Genomic DNA, 16,351 nt, shown 5'->3' on the forward strand with positions numbered 1-16,351 from the left:
AGAGACCAATTAGCCTGGAATGGAGGGTGTAAGAAGGCAGTCATATGAAACACCACTTTAGCTTTTGCTCTGTATTTCCTTCCATCTTTAAGCACCTGAGAAAAGCAGTGAGTATAGTTGTTTGGAAGGGGCATTTAACATAAAGACCATTGCTTAATGTAATTCTAGTTACCTGCTATGGGGGTATGAGCATTAGGAGATCCTCCTGTCTTTGAACAAAGATACAGGAAGGTAGGAAAGGAAACATGCTTGTGTCACTAGAATGGCGCCTGTCCAAGGCTCCTTGGTGGCCAGCAGGACTGTCGCTAGCTCATGGTTCAAAGGACACTGAAAAGCCTATAAAGGCCAGATGGGTTCCCATCCTATGGCATCCCACAAGCCAATGTGTTAAGTGAAGACAGAGATTGTCTCCCATCACTTACCTTTGAGATTAAAATATCTGAGGGGTGATTGCCCACTTGTACAGTCCACGGGTACATTGGTGGAGAAAATCAGGTGCAGACAGATACAGGCACTGAGGTCCCTTGCCTTAGTGGGAGTGGAAGTTAGAACATCTGCAGGGTTTCAAAGGTCACCCTGTGAATTTTGTTTTCACCAACACAATGAAGAATCTAGAGGGCTGAGGAGGGCCCTGCTTCTCCGTTAGTATAAATTGGGGTTGCATTAAAGCCAGCTTGAACCAGACCATGCTATCCCCGTTGTTAAATTTTCAGTGTGAATGAGCATTTAAAACTCAGAAATTGGCAAATGCGTTGCGGGGCTTATTAGCTTATTAGCTGATTGTCTAGGTTTAAGGTGATGGAGGAAATGTTGATACTGCAGATTAAGTTTAATAGGGTCCTGTGGGCACATTCTTCTACCTCCCACCCCAGCCTGGAGAGCAGGTTGTTAAACATTTGCCAGCACACCCGGTGATATTCTTTAGTAGTCTAGTCTGTGTATGACTGAGTCTTCTTTTGGGGTCATGTAAAATTGGGAAGTAGAATGGCAACAGGATGAGGGCATGTGGATTCAAACCCTTCGACCAAATCAAAACCAGGCACAGGCATTAATGGGAAAAAGTGGAAGGGGCAGGGACCTGAGGTAAATTTGTCTGCGTGGGGAGGCTAGGTCCTACTCCTGCCCTCAGGAGCTTGAGCGATGTGAGCGCAGACCACCACCTGGTGGCTTACATGGAGAATGCACCCACCACTTTTAGTGGTAACAGAAAAAGCAGGTGTGTAAGATGAGAGCAGCTGTCCATTTACAGAATTAAGACTGGAAACAGAAAGGAACTAGACTGTGGAGACCCTTGAGGACGGGTTGAGCAGTCTATTTCGTCCTAGAGGCAACAGGGATCTGTCAAAGAATTTCTAGCAATGGAGTGATGTGGGCAAACCTAGGACAGATTGGAAAGGGAAGAAAGTGGGGCTGGAGAGAGCCATTAGGAGACTAAGGCAGTAATCCAGAAGAGATGTGCTGAAGGTACAGACTAGGACACAGGAAGTGAGTGGAGGTCTGTCAATATTTTCTAGCATTTGTATAGACTTTTAAGGTTTGCAAAGCACTTTACAAATATGTCATTTGATCCTCACAAAAACCCCGAGAAGTAGGTAACATTATTATCCCTATTTTAAAGATGGGAAAACTGAGGAGTTAGAGGTTAAGTGACTTGCCTAGAATCACCCAGCTAGTATGTCGAGGCTGGATTTTAATGTACTGCTTATAAAGTTATCTCTTGGCAAATGGCAGGGGTTTGGGGCTGACCTCAAAGAGCTTTTGTCTTCTGTTCCCTGTACCACCCTCTCTTGGGCCCCCTGACAGAGAAAGGAAAACAGCTGAGTCCTTAGTATATCCCTAAAAGTCATTTTGCCCCCCTGCAGGCTGTTCATAAGACAATGTTAAAAGCTTGCAGTAATCTGTCATCCATTAATTCTTTGTTCTGTGCAGACCCTTCTCCAGAGCTCTGTGTTTGACCTGGCTTGTCCCACTCTGGGATTCCCCACTAACTTGGACAGGAAATCAGAATCTTTAACAAATTTTGTCCAGTTTTCTGAAAAATTATTCTGCTCCCCATTTTTGGATCCACGTTACCAAAAAAAAAGTCATTTTCTGAAATTATTTGACAGTTTATAACCTATGGCTTAGAAATAATAACTCAACAAGTTTATAAGTAAAACATTTATTTGAACACACATAAATCCACAGAGGGACCTGCCACCTCTCTCTGAAGTCCCCGTTCACACTCACTCATTGGGGAGAGCACAGATGACGGGGTTGCACTGGGAGAGTCTTACAATCACAGCTTTTTTTTTTGAGGGATTTACACACTATTGGGATTTCAAGGCATTCTGTAGTGCCAGGTCACCCTGGCCATCCATCTGACTTGCCTTTCTGAGAGATAATCTAATTGTATATTAAGCTACTATCACCATACAAAAATGACAGCTTAAGATCAGGAGTCTATCAAGACAGGGGAGAAGAAGGAAAACCAGCGTTCTGGCTTTGGCAACTTTTTGGGTCCCAGCTCGGGGCAATACCACCAAGACCTTACAAGGAGGCGTGCTTACAGGCATGTTCTATGGACCTCGAGGCCCAGCAACTACACGGCACTCGACAAATGTCGTTCCAAGGGGCTTAGAAAGCAAACTCCAGGACAGCAGGGACAGTCCTGCTTTTGTCTCTAAAGAGGAAGCTGGGTGATGCTTTAGGAAGCACGCTGTGATTCCCACCCAAGCGCCAACCCCCACGGCTCTGCTACCATGGTCAGGATCTGGCTGTCACCCTCGGCCGGAGATTGGGACCCCAAGCCTCTCCTGGGGCACAAGCTTAAAGAACTCAGCAGGCCATTGGATGGCAGGTTTAGAAAAGGACAAACACCAGACTGTGGGCTCTTGCATTCACTGATGGGGCCCATGAGCTATTGACTCACATTACGCTGATGGCTAGCCCCAGCCTCCTGTCCCACCTGAAGCCTCCCCTAGGTCCTACGGATAGCTCCTAGTTCGGTATTTCTGTAAGAAACATCTTCCTCCATCAAGGATGGTGGGAACACCGCTTCATGGCCCCCATGGACTGTGTGGTTGACAATAAGGAAATAGAACAGTGGGATCAAACCTCACAGGGAGAGAGGTTGTGAGGGGAGGAGAGAGTGATTCTCCAGAGATCTTGAGGAGACACCAAAGGTAGCAGCAAAGGATGAACAATCTCAAGTATTATCATTGTTTGGAGGCAATTGGGGTAAAGCGACTTGCCCAGGGTCACACAGCTAGTGTCTGAGGCTGGATTTGAACTCAGGTCCTCCTGACTCCAGGGCCGGGGCTCTATCCATTGCACCATCTAGCTGCCCCAATGTCAAGTATTATTACTAAGAAAAAAGACAAGTGAATGACTGTTAGCCACCCGAGAGCATGTCTCGTTTTCCACCTTTGGGCTGGAGGACACCTTTGATCACTAGGGGCTCAGAGGAGCAGACAGACTTACATAAGCGATAGGCCATGGTGGACACCCCTCCCCCTCTCTTTTGCCATCTGGCTGACAGTTGCAGAAAATCCAAGATCCTACAGGGCTGTCCAGTCTCCATGCTTTTGCAAGGGCCTGGAATTCCTTTTCACTTCTGTCTCATGGAATCCCTTTCTTCAAACTCAAGCACCACTTTCTATGAGAAACTCGTCCTGACTACCACCCCCCCCCACCCTCACCCCTGGCCAAAGACACGTCACAGCTCCCTAAAAGCCTTGATCTTTGTCTAAATACATCGTCTTCCCTGTTCAGATGGGAACCCCTTGAGAGGACAGCTTTACTTCCATCTCTGAAACTTCAGCCCTTTGCACAGAGCCTAGCATAAACAAAAAAGGCAACGTGGCGTAGCAGACAGAGACCATGGCTTGGAACTGGGTTGCGAGCTCACCCCCTGCATGGTTGTCAGCTGTAACAATAAGGCAAGTCACAAACCCGCTGAGCATCTGGATAAAGAAGGGGCTGGAGCCAAGGGCCACTTTGCAGATGGCCCCTTAAGAACCTTTGGCAGAAGAGGAACTATCCTGTTCAATGACCCTCTGATTGAAACCAAGGGAGTCATGGGAGACACGTCTTGAAGTCCAGCCCTGACCAGACGCCTGCCTGTGGATGGTGTCCTTCCCCAGAATGGAGCATAACCATCCACAGGGGACAGACCAAGCAAGTGTAAGCCCAGACCGGGATGTGCCCATCCATCCACACGTCTTGGGCAGATGCTAAAATTCTGCTGGGCCCAGAAAGACGGGGAAAAGGAAGGGGGAAGAGAATGGGCTGGATGCTTTTGGGAAAATGCCAAGTCCTTTCACCGACTTCATTTTGTCTCTTCTGGCAGTGCACATGGCAACAAGTCCCGCAACAGTCTCAGAGCTGAAATGGAGAGGTCCATGGTGGGGCCTGGGGCGGGGGGTGGGGTGCTGCAGCAAGGTACGAAGGAATGTGTGGGAGGAGGGCCAAGAATAGCCAGTGCGGGAGGGATCACCACGGATGGGAATCTATCGAGCCCTTGGGCACAGTCTGCACTACTGGTGTGCGTCATGGTTACCTGGGTCTGACTCTCCACTTATTGCTAAGCTCTGTTGAGGTAGGGATGTCTCATCCTCGCTGTACTTTCCCTTAGTGCCTTGCCCATAGCAGACACTTCATGTGTGTAGTGGCCCTCCTCACTCCTGACTAATGCTTATAAAAGCCCTAGGAAAGCTCTGGGGATCACCAGGCACCCTCCCCACACCACTAACACACCTTCTCCCATCCTCTGGAGTCCCAGAGTTTCAGGTCAGGTTTCCCCATGTGTTGCTTAACCTTGGCCTCAAGGTGGTGTGATTCACAGTCCTGCCTTTAGGTCAACATGAGGCAGTTCCTGGACTCCTAGGAAGCTAGCTCTGGCTACTCTGGGCTCCCGATTCTTAAGTCTTTAAGGCCTCACTTCCTCTGCTTCCCCCTACCCCACACCTTTCCATCTCCTAGGCACCAGGGCCAGGTGAAGCCTTGATTGCTTCTATATTTGAAAAAAAAAAATTTCACAGAAGAGTTTGAAGAGCCACAGGCAGGTGGATAAAGGGGTTGGGGTTCAGAGGGCAGCCCAAGGGGCCAGATCACCACCCAGGATACACAGACCACCCCTGCACCTAGCAAGCGGGGGCCCAGAAGAGCCCCAGCTGACACCCACTCTCCTCGTTCCTTCCTACGGAACTTCTCAGATGCAGCTTTTGCTTCAGTCCAGACCCCACCCCCACCTCTCCCCTTGCCTCCAACACCCACTCTTGCTAAGAGGGGAACTCAGACCCTAGTGCACGATCTTTCAGTCACACCTCCCTCGAGACACCCTGAGACACAAACGAGAGTCAGGAAAACCAGTCCCCTCCCCTGCCCCCTTCCTCCCCCCACAGGTCCTTGGGACATGGGAGAGGGAAGGACATTGAGAATGAGAAGCTGCTGGCCTCCCTTCCTCCATCCATCTGGGGTGGCAGTCACCCTGTAACTGCCCATGGCAGTACCATGTCCTGTAGAGCTTCCAGGGGGACAAAACCATAGCCAAGAGCCTGGCTCTGGTGGCCAGAACCAGCCCCACAGGGGCACAGGCCCAGTACTAGACACAGCCTGCTGCTGGGGTCCCCTGTTCTCCCCACTCCCCACAGAGACAGTGGCACACCAGTCGTTTCCATGAGCATATATTACACAGGCGGGAGGGACGGGCCCTGGGTCCAGCGGCTACGTTCTTCTCAGGAGGTCATCGTGCGCCATGGCACAGTCATGGGGTTGGTGCAGGGCTCTAGGTGGCACAGTCTCCTCACTCTCAGGGGGCTGCAGGTGCCCTTTGCATGGGGGGGCCTGCTTGCTGTCACCGGAAGCATCAGGCACCTTGGTGCTACCCAAAGCTAGTTCCTCCTTCTCTGCCCAGGGACACTTGGGCTCCCAAGGTGGGCAAGGGGTAGGGCTGAGGCTAGGGGTGACATAGGCCAGGGGCTGGGAAGGGCTGGTGAGCTGTGGGGCCTGGGCCTGGCTAGGCTGGGATGAGACCATGTCCCAGCTGTGCCCACCCTCAGCCAGGGTGGGTGCCTGCAGGGGCAGAGGCCAAACCTGGATTGAACCTGAGCTGCTCACAGGGGTTTGCTTCGGGTGTGGACTGGGGCAGAGAAGGGGACTTCCTGATGGCCAAGGACAAAGTGCTGTAAGTGCTGGCTCTAGACAGGGCTGGGCCTGCCTGTCACCCTGGGGGAGTGTGGGCTCTGTGGAGGCTGTACCCCAAGGACCCCCAGAAGTTGAGGAGCCCTGAGGAGAGCCCGGGGCACCAGAGGACCTGGAGAGCGCCTGGGACCCTGGGGCCTGACTCTTGTCAGACACCAGCTGTGTCACGGTGCCTGATGCAGCGTCAGCCAGTGTTCTAATAGGGGTGCCCAGGGGAGGCCGAGCTCTGCCCCAAGGGTCCTGGGGCACACAGGGATCTTCTTTGGCACTCTCTTGGGCCCGGTGAGCAGGCAGGAACTTGCCTAAATCCACCAATTCTGGTGCTGCCGGTGGCAGAGTCTGGCGGGGCCCCTGGCCTTGTCCATCCTGGCTGTTCTCAGAGCCATCATCATCTGTGTCATCCTCATCCTCTGAAGAGTCCACCTCGCGGATGGCTTCCTGCTTCTGCAGGGCCTCCCGCCGCTCAGCACGGTCATGCCGGATGGTGCCCAGGCCGCGAGGAGCAGCCTTGGTCAGTGGAGCCTTGTCCCCTGGGTCACCGGGCAGCACCAGCTCCTTCCTGACCTCACAAGGGGCCAGTTCCAGGCTAGGCTTGCGTGAAGCAGACAACTTCTTCTCAGAGGTGCCCAGGGCCGCCCCCAGCTTCTCAGCCGACTGGACTCTCTTCAGGAGTGGGGAGCGTGGCGGCTCAGCGCTTTTGGGCCTGGAGATCTGACGGCCCAGGGGAGGTGAGGAGTGCAGCTTTCCTGGGAAGGCTGCAGGGCTGCTGCTCAGGGCATGACCAGGCAGAGGAGACGGCGAGCGCTGGGGAGATGTGGCCTGAGGGGTGGGTGATGGAGTGTGTGCCAACGGGGACAGAGGAATGCTGCCTGCCGATTTGCGCCGGGGTGAGCGGTACTGCCGCTGAAGCTTGGGTGCCAGGCCATGGAGGGAGCTGGGGCGGATATGGCCAGAACTGGCCGGAGAGTTGGGCACACTGGAGCTGGGTGAGCTGCTTTGCGAGGAATTTCCACCTACTTGGGAGAAAGAGTGAACCTCAGTAACAAGAGGAGCCCATTCCCCCTCCTGCCCAGGACTCTGTCCCCCACCCTCCAATCCTGGCTCAGGATGGGGCTACAGGGGGACTCTGGGACCAGCACCAACCTTGTCCTTGATCCCCACCAAGGCGGGGCCCAAGGGCAGGGACCCCTTGAGGGGAAGTCCAGATCCCAAGTACCTGAATGAGAGGTTTCAGGGGCCCCTCGGTAGCCCTGGGTTGGAGAACGTGGGGCCAGACTGTGGCTGTGGCCATGACCATGTGTTGGGGAGCCAGGCCCGCTCTCTCCAGAGGACAGGGAACGGCTGAGGGACGATAGGCTACGGCTCGTGTGCAGCAAGGATGCCTGCTTGGTGATCTTCCGAAACAGGGAGCCCCTCTTCCTGCTGCCGAGAGAAGGGTGACAATGCTGCAGATGTGTCTGGGAACAGGGACCCCAGAGAGGGTGGGACGCGTGCAAGTGCGTGTGGAGGGGCTGCGGGCTGCAGCCTCACCCACCTCTCAGGCCCATCCTTGGCCTTGCTCTTCCTGTCTCTTCGGGCCATCTTGGACCTGTGGCTGCCCTTCCGCGCAGGGCCCACCCTGATAGACGTGTTCTCAAAGGGCGTTGTTGAGATGGAGACCTTGTTTCCACTCTGTTGGGCACAAGGAGGGGCAGGGCAGTGAGCAGCAGCCAGAGGGAATCTGCACCACAGCTGAGAGAGCCTCAAAGACCATCTAATCTCAACCCCCTCACTGTAAAGTGACGGAGAAACGGAGGCCCCCAAAAGGAAAAGTGACCGGCCAAAGTCGCACCTAGAGAGCCCAAGTGCACCATGCCCCAGGCTGTCTCTGAACTTTGAAAGGTGGCCACGCCCAGGGAGTCAAGAGGAGACTGGCACCCACAACAGCCAACACAATTCTAGGTTGTGCTCAGAGAGGAATGTGACCACACATCTGGAGTGTCCTAGGAGGGGAGGGGAACGAGGAACAGCTGGAGGAGTTGGGGATGACTGGCTGCAGAGGGACCGAGGTAGCCGCACTCAAGGTCTGTAGGGCAGCCAGGCAGACAAGGCCTGGCTTCTGGATATTCTGACAGACACAAATCCCAGGGCCACAGATAAAATGGGAGCCAGGATGGGGCACAGGAGGTGGGCTCCTCCCTTGCTGCTCACAGAAGGCAAAGTGTGTGGAGGAGGAAAACTGGCAGCTGCCCAAGAAGAGGGGGTCTGAGAATGGCTGTATGTGAAAGTGTGGATCGGAACCGCAGACGCAGGCCGGCGATCCCTGATCAGAAGGAGGCCACCTAACGAAGGCCAGTCTGCAAGCTGAAGCCAAGGCTTGGGAGGACTCCCCAAGTCAGAGACTGTGGCCGTGGAGAAGTTCACAAGGGACAAAAGCACAAGAGAGGAGGCAGGAGGGAACTGAGGCCCCAACAAAAGGAGACCTCACAGGGATGGAACCCGAGCCTGCAGATCAGGTGGTGATCTATCCAGAAGGCAGGCTCTTTGAGGAAGGGCCAAGGAAGGGGAGCACAAGGGATTTTGTCACTGGAGTAGACTACAGACCACCGAGGCAGAAAGAGGAAACAGATGAAGACTGGCCAACAGCGTGCGGGCAATAAGGGGAAAGACTGTGCTGGACCCAAGTGTCCCCAGCAGGGAGGAGTGAGGCTGGACACCAGGGAGTCTTGGGGGCCGTGAGCCCTACTTCAAGATGCGGTGAGAGAGGACATACAGGGGCTTCTCCAGCCTGCAGGCTTCCCTACGTGTGCCTGGATGCTGCTGCATCCCAGCTTCTTCTATCATCATGATAGCACCTACTAAGCGCCAGGTCCTGTGCTAAGCATTTTACAAATGTTTTCTCATTTGATCATCACAACAACCCTGGGAGGCAGGTGCTCTTATCCCCATTTCACATGAGGCAAATGAGGCAGAATTAGTTAAGTGACCTGCGTGGGGTCACACAAGCAGTAAGTGCGGGAGGCTGGATTTGAACTCAGGTCTTCCTGACTGCAGGCCCTCTGCGCCACCAGCTGGTGGGCCAGACTTTTAGGAAAATAACACTCTGCGCTGAAGCCTTTTTTCTCCTTCACCAAAGGCCTAAATGTCTCTAAAGAGGAAAAGGGTTTCCTCTGCGGGAGGACTGCTGTCCCTGAAGACAGAATCAGTGAGTAGAGTAACAGGAGTGGCGTCCAGACAGCAGGCAGGCGCTAAGCATCACTGGGACCCACAAAATGCCAGGGGCCTCAAGAGTCCCTCTGGGGTCCACATCTGGCTTCAAGGCTCAGCATATTGTGGGAAGATGACAGATTCACCTAAAGAGCCCGGGTCAGAGAGAGCCTTGCAGAGACCGCTCTCTGTGTGTCTCTGTCTCTCTTGGTGAGACACTCAGACTCATTCGTCAGGATGAGTCTCTGGAGGGCTGATGATGCCCCCATGGCATTTTTTTCTTCCACACTGAGCACAGTGTGGCATGTGGCACCCTAGATCTGGGGGAAGCAGGTTTCACAGGGTTCAAAGGAACGACAGGGAGGATCCTGTGAGCCGAAATCAAGAGACCCCTCCCCGACCCCAGCACTCCCTTGCCCTCCAAAGCTCCCCAAGACCCTGTGGTCTCTGCACTCAAAGCCAACTCCCAGGCACGAGATCTTTCCTCACCTTCAGGATCAACTCCACCACCTCAGTATGGACCAGGCCGTGTACAGGCTCGCCGTTGACGTGTGTGATGAGATCACCTGCGCGCAGTCCTGCCTCACTGGCTGGGCCCCCATCCTCCACATGCTGCCTCAAGAAGAGACCAGCTCTGAGCTCTTCCCTGCCCCACGAGCCCTGGGAGCCCTAGGCTTCCTCAGTCTCTCCTCTACCATCATCAACAGATCTCCTAGGGCCACTCTGGGGACAATGACAAGGCTAGGTGCAGGGACAGTCGGGGAACAGGATGGCTTGGGCCTACCACCATCCTGGGACAAGGGCCTGGCCCACCCTGCCCTAGGATCCTCCCCCATGCCAGCCAGGCCCAGCTGGCCCACACAGACATACCCAGACCATGTGCTGCACGGTGTAAACATCAGTGTCCCCCATATAGACCCGAATGGCTCTCAGGGTGAAGCCATACTTCTTGGCAGCTCGGTGAATGACAATAGGTGGCTTCAGGCTGCTGATGGCTGGAGAGAAGTCTCTGCTTGGGGATGAGTCCCGGGACGAGGGATTGGATGACTGGGAGTGGGGAGACATTGGGCTGGCCAAGGGGGAGCATCCATGGTGGTCTGGAGCAGAAACATGGCCCTATGAGTCACCTCCTGCCTGTCCCACCATCCCCCCACTTCACACACCCCTGATACCTACAAGCTCTCACCACACAAACATGCACACACGCACACACACATATGCCATCTACACCCAAGAACACAAAAAGGGAACAACACCTGTAATCTGGAAAGTGGCTCATAGTCCAGATTCAGGACAGGCCCTGAGCTGTTGTGGTCACTTCCACAGACTAGGGGTAGCAGGATGTCCAGCCTGTCTAGGCCCCAGTCTCTCAGTCCCCATGACACACACGCAGTGTCACAACCCTCACACTCTTCTATGATTCAGAGGCATGCATGCGCACACACATGCGCATGCACATACACACACACACACACCAGCATCCCTCCAGTCACGGACCCACAGACACATGACAAAAAATACCTGGGCTGGCCCCGGACCCTGGACTGCCCTCACCTGAGGGGATGAGAAGGGACAGGGCGGTGGCCGAGGCTGATTTGGTGACTTTGTTGGCAGGCCTGGGGGTGCGCTTGTCTCCAGACTCCCCCGACAGCAGCCGGTGGCGTGCCCGCCGCACGGCCAGGTCGCTGATGGCCTTGGGCGTGGAGCTCTCTAGGCCCTCCTGGCTGTTCTGGTGGCCCTGCTGGGCACAGACACTCACGGGACTCCCACCTACAGGAGCAGTGGTGAGAGAGAACCCCCCCTGGTCAATCCCTGAGGATTTGATCTCTGAGCAGGCACCCTTAGTGCAGCTGGGCTGAGCCCAGGGCCAGAGGCAAGGGACGCTTCTCAGCAGACCCCTGCTAAGCTTTGCTTTCAGCCCCACCATAACTGCAGGGCAGTTTTCTGAAAGGTATGTCACCCCCACCCCCCACTACCCAAGACACTGGCATTTCAGGTAGTGACTGGACCTGATTCCTTGTCCCCCTGGGCCTTGCGCTCTCCCAGCTGCTCAGGAGTGGACCCAGGGCCACCCTCTCTCGGCTGTGGGGTCAGGAAAGCTGCACCCTCTGTCAGCTGCTGGCTCTGCCGGGGGCTGCCTCCTGCTTCGTCAGATGCATCTGGGAAGCGGGGTGCATCCAGCACCCCTGAACAGCGCCGCCGCACCCCAAGAGGGGGGCTGGAGTCGCTCTCCGTATGGGAGGACTCAGACACTGACAGCCGCTTCCGCAATCTGTAGAGGAGAATAGGGCCTGGGTGCGGATTCCCTCCCTCCCTAGGGGAGAATGCCCCGAGGCGTTCACCAGCAGCTCCTCCAGAATGGGCTGAGACCTGTCTGAGTGCCCAGCACCCCATCTCCCTCCCCCACACAGGGCCCTACTGCTCACATTTCAGGAGAGCCGATCACCCAGCCCCGGTCTTTGCCCTTTAGGCCACTGAGGCCCTCCAGCTTGTCCTCCTTCTCCTCACTGAGACTGCGCTTGGTGGGGGGCGGGGTCCTGCGTTCCTCCAGCAGGGAGAGTCTCTCCAGGCTGCTGTACACCTGTGGGGCAGGTGGGCAGAGGGCAGAGTTCAGGGGACCGGAAACCGGGACAGCAGAGTCTGCAGCAGAGGATGGCCAAGGGCCAGCGGGGGGCAGGGGCAGGGGGGAAGGTGCCTGGCAATCACACCCAAAGACAAGGCAGCTTGCAGCAGGGAGGGCCCAGGGGCGCTTCCTCCTGGTGTATCCTGCTGATGAGGCTACACAACTCTCCACAGGAGCGCACACAAGGGCAGCGAAGGTGGACAGTGGGGGGGATGTGAGCCAGATGCCAGGACAAGGGGACAGGGGATTCAAGGGAAGGTAGGAGGGTGAGCCTGAAGTGGAGAACCAAGGGAGCAGGCCCGGGAGGGTTGGGTTGCTGAGGCCCAGAAGCTGTACTGAGATTTGTTCTGGGGGAGTGACCGTGGCCAAGTGTGTGGAGGAGGGGGTGAAGGAGTCAGGGATGGGCACACCAACACAGACACTGAAGCCCCCAGTACAGAAACAGGGCCTGAGGTGGGAGAGGGCCACAGCCCACTCAGACCCAGGCCCACTCTCTATGGGCCCTTCGAGCCCTAAGTCCCAGGGTGCCCCAGAGCTTCAGGTATGCCTCAGAGCTTGGCCCTGCTACTCCCAGTCCCAGAGACAGCTGCTGGTTCCAGGCTGAGACAGGCTGGTCCCTCCTCTCCCCTCCAGTGCCTTCTGGGCACCCCAAAACCCTCTGGAGATCCCTAGCCCCCATACCTTGCTAAACCTTGGGGAGCATGAAGAGAACTGACGGATTTCCACATGGTCATCGTCGTTGGCATCCTCCTCCTCCTCCGAATCCACATGCCGGTAACGCTCTGAGCGAGCTGAAACAGACACATGGGTAGGCTAGGCTGAGGCCGCAGGGGGAGGGTGCTGGTATAGGGCTGCCCCAGTGATGCTGGAAGGCCAGCTCCTGGAAACCCAGGGCCCCAGAGGGCTGGAGGCCCCATGGACTCTGACCCAGGGGCATCCTGGGGTGGGGGGTGGGGGTGGTTCTCAGCATTGGATAGCTGGAACTTAGATGAGGAGGGGGGTCTGAGTACCCAATGTGCCTGATGGGCCTCACTTGGGGTGGGCCTCCTGGGGGGATGGGCAGAGGAAGCAGGGAGTTGAGCAAAAGGTGGCTTGGCACTCCATGGGGCCAAGATCCAAAGCAGCTATAGGGAAAGGAGAGGGTCTGGAGAGCTAGACCTTGTCCTGCCTCTAACACTTTCTAGCTCTGGACAAGACACATTCCCCTGAGCTGCCCCCACCTCATCTACATGGGGGATGGTGAGAGAAGAGCTTGTGTCCCTGAGTAGGCCCAGATGAATGACATCCTTGGGTCCTCAAAGAGCTGGCAGGAGGAAGGGAAGGCTGGGTCACTGCCAGGGATAGGTGAAATGAGAGAGAAGCCAGGAGGAAGGCAAACACTGGCCCAATTTTCCCAGAAAGGAAGAGAACCAAGGCTGGAAATCAGAGACGGTGAGTATGACCTTGATTCTTGAGCAAAGTCTAGAAAGAGTCATGAAAGGGCTGCTTGGTTAGGAAGCCAGGGACCCCCACAAGCCCATGTGGCTCCACTCACACCAGCTCATGAAGGCCAGGCTGTGCATGAGGAGTGCGAGGTGGACAGGGCTGGACAAAGCATGGCAGGCTGTTGACAAGCTAGATGAGAAAAGAAGGAAGCAGATCTGAATCACCATGTGCTCAGACCCGGGTCTTAATGGCCACCTGGGCAGGAGGCCTCCAGTGGAGAACCCTAGGGAGTGTGCACGGCCCAGCACCGGCTATGCTTCTCACAATGAATGGCAGAGGCCTGGATGGACAGCTCGGCAGATGCTAAAGGTGGGAATGAGTCACAATCCAAAGGGATCTTGGCAGGCCCCTGCAAACTAGGCCAGACCAAGGAAGATGAAATTCAACAGGGATGAATGTCAAGTCTTACACGTGGCTTACAGAAAAATCAAGGCCCACATCTGGCACACTGGTCAATGATGGGAGGACTGATAAGCTGCAGACCATCCAGAAGATGGTAACCAGGGTAAGGAGTGGCCTTGAGCCCAGGCCACGGGAGGATCTGCTAAAGGCACTGGGTGGGCTTACTCTGGAGAAGGCTGGGGGTACAGGAGAGCTGGCCTCCGGGCCTTTGGAGAGATGCACCTCTGGGGTGGCAAGGGACACCCAGGGAGGGGGCATGTCCTTTGTTAGGGCTGCCTTCATGAGGCTTCCTTTCCTGTATGGCTTGGTCCTGCCAACTCTCAAATTCTGGGATTCCATGAGCATTGGGACAGGAATCCTCAGCCTAGCCACACTTTGTAACTGGAGAATGAAGGACTTCCAGGATTGGAGGAATAAGAGTGGGCTCTGGCACCCCCAGATCTCCTAAGCAAGAGAAGCCCCCATCCCCAACACAAGCCACAGCCCAGCAGTGATTAACTAAGCAGTTCTGTGAGCGTCCTGAGGGGCTCCATGAAGCAGGGGGTGGGCCTGGTCTCCCTACCATCCCAATTCAGAATGCTATCCCTAGGCTGGGACCCCTCCATGCCACAGTCACAGCAAAGAAACAGTAAGAAGCAGGAGAGGGAAAGCCAAGTCCACAGAGAGCTCAGAAAGAGCCTGTGGCAGGCATTGGGCAGAGAGCGTTGGGCCCACCATCACAGGGACCCAAGTTCTAGTTTGGCCTCAGACCCTTCCTAGCTGTAGGACCTTGGGCAAGTCACTTCACCTCTGCCTGACTCAGTTTCCTCAGCTGTAAAATGGGGATAGCAGAGCTGTTCTGAAGATCAAATGAGATCATGCTTGTAAAGTGATTTACAAACCTTATGGTGCTATAGAAATGCTAGTTCCTCCTCCCCCTCCTCTGCTGGGTGTGCACTCACACTGCCCACCAACAGGCTGCAAGGTGGAGATGACCTGAGCCCCCGAGGAGCCACCAAGCAGGTTGAGGCCCCCAGAGCCCCCCTTACTGTCAAAGTAGCTCGTGTCATCCTCGGACTCCAGCTGGGGAATGAACTCGGCCTTCTGACGCAGCAGGCCTGTCCAGTCCAGGTCCTTGAAGAAGCGATGCTGCCTCACCTCACTGGCGCTGCCTGCAAAGGGGCATGGTGTGGGCAGGGGGACAGAGAACAGCCACAGCCTCAGGACAGGCGCAGAAAGGGAAGGGAGCCAGGGGCCAGGGAGCCGTGGGTGCTGGACCTGGCCAGCAGAGCATGTGTCAGCACAGTCACACCCCAGCACTGGCCCTGACCTGCAGCCTACCTGTGCCCATCCTCTCCAAGGGGTTCTGGTGGAGCAGCTTGGAGGTCAGGTCCTGGGCATCAGGAGGGAGGGCGTCGTCACCCTCAGGCCATGCAATCTCATCTGAGGGGAGGAAGAGCAGGGACGTGGGTTGGGGGGGATGCTGGAAGCAGAAACGGGGCCTGCGAGGGCCCTCCCAGAGGCTGGCTGCCCAGCATGTGGCCTTGTTCCAGCCCACCTCCCGATCCCCATGCCAGCCGCCGCTGGGTGTGGCCACTCTCAGCCTCCCCTCCCACGCTTCGCGGCCCACAACCTACCACTGATCACTTGTCCAAACAACTCCTCTGGCGTGTCGCCGAAGAACGGGACACAGCCCACCAGGAATTCATAAAGGATTATGCCCATAGCCCACCAGTCCACCGGCTTCCCATAGCCTTGTCTGAGGATCACCTCAGGAGCGATGTACTCGGGGGTCCCACACACCTGGGTGGAGGAGAAGGATCACGTGACATGGCTCTGACCACCATTATCGCTGTTATGTCCATTTTACAGATAAGGAAAATGGGGTTTGGAGGTAAAGTGCTTTTTCCCCCTTCAAGTGCTTTCCAGACAAGCTCCACCATTCTCATTTCAGTGCCTGGATTCATACCCAGCTCATCTTTCTCGCCTCCAAGCCCAAGCAAGTTAAGGGCACTGTCCCCCAGATCCCACTGTTCCTGTATCAAATGCATCAGAATGCCCATGGGAGAGTCCTCTCCCTGAGCTGTATGGGCTAGGTCCTGGACTTGGGTCAAGGAACCTGAGTTCTAATCCTGACTCCCCTTCAAAGTCACTGAGGGACTGTGGGCAAGTCACTTAGCCATCTAGGACGCTGGACCTCTTGGTGCCTAAGCTAACTCCAACTCCTAAGCTCCCAAAGTCTATCAATTCATATCAGGGCAGCTGGTGGTACAGTGAATAGAGCACTGGCCCTGGAGTAAGGAGGACCTGAGTTCAAATCCGGCCTCAGACACTTAACACAAAAACTAGCCATGTGACTTTGAGCAAGTCACTTAACCCCAATTACCCTCCAAAAAAAATTTTTAAAAATATTTACATCATATCTGCTAACTTCAGTTAGCACTGAGCAGGGACAGGGATAGCCTGGGCTCAACACAGAGCCCTCCGGGCAGC

General features: G+C 55.5%; 1 protein-coding gene across 13 annotated transcripts in view; it reads right to left on the minus strand.

Annotated features, from left to right (window-relative positions):
- Positions 1 to 2,145: 2,145 nt before the first annotated feature.
- Positions 2,146 to 16,351, minus strand: part of LOC138165390 (microtubule-associated serine/threonine-protein kinase 2-like) — a 201,423-nt gene continuing 187,217 nt past the window's right edge. For 5 of the 13 annotated variants that reach the window (XM_069093677.1, XM_069093675.1, XM_069093685.1 and 2 more), the window contains 12 exons: positions 15,496 to 15,661; positions 15,200 to 15,301; positions 14,908 to 15,030; positions 12,674 to 12,783; positions 11,796 to 11,950; positions 11,379 to 11,641; positions 10,891 to 11,139; positions 10,240 to 10,466; positions 9,859 to 9,981; positions 7,718 to 7,854; positions 7,400 to 7,605; positions 2,146 to 7,199 (listed from right to left, as the gene is read on the minus strand). In XM_069093677.1, the coding sequence (XP_068949778.1) occupies positions 5,707 to 7,199; positions 7,400 to 7,605; positions 7,718 to 7,854; positions 9,859 to 9,981; positions 10,240 to 10,466; positions 10,891 to 11,139; positions 11,379 to 11,641; positions 11,796 to 11,950; positions 12,674 to 12,783; positions 14,908 to 15,030; positions 15,200 to 15,301; positions 15,496 to 15,661 (3,354 nt within the window). In that variant the 3' untranslated portion in view covers positions 2,146 to 5,706. The remainder of the gene's footprint in view (positions 7,200 to 7,399; positions 7,606 to 7,717; positions 7,855 to 9,858; positions 9,982 to 10,239; positions 10,467 to 10,890; positions 11,140 to 11,378; positions 11,642 to 11,795; positions 11,951 to 12,673; positions 12,784 to 14,907; positions 15,031 to 15,199; positions 15,302 to 15,495; positions 15,662 to 16,351) is intronic. The other 8 variants (XM_069093680.1, XM_069093678.1, XM_069093687.1 and 5 more) reach the window with 5 other exon arrangements.

The sequence above is a fragment of the Petaurus breviceps genome, unplaced genomic scaffold (assembly GCF_028583685.1).
Source record: "Petaurus breviceps papuanus isolate PSGF00001 unplaced genomic scaffold, PetGlider_PUasm1.0 208, whole genome shotgun sequence".
In the NCBI taxonomy this organism is placed as follows: domain Eukaryota; kingdom Metazoa; phylum Chordata; class Mammalia; order Diprotodontia; family Petauridae; genus Petaurus; species Petaurus breviceps.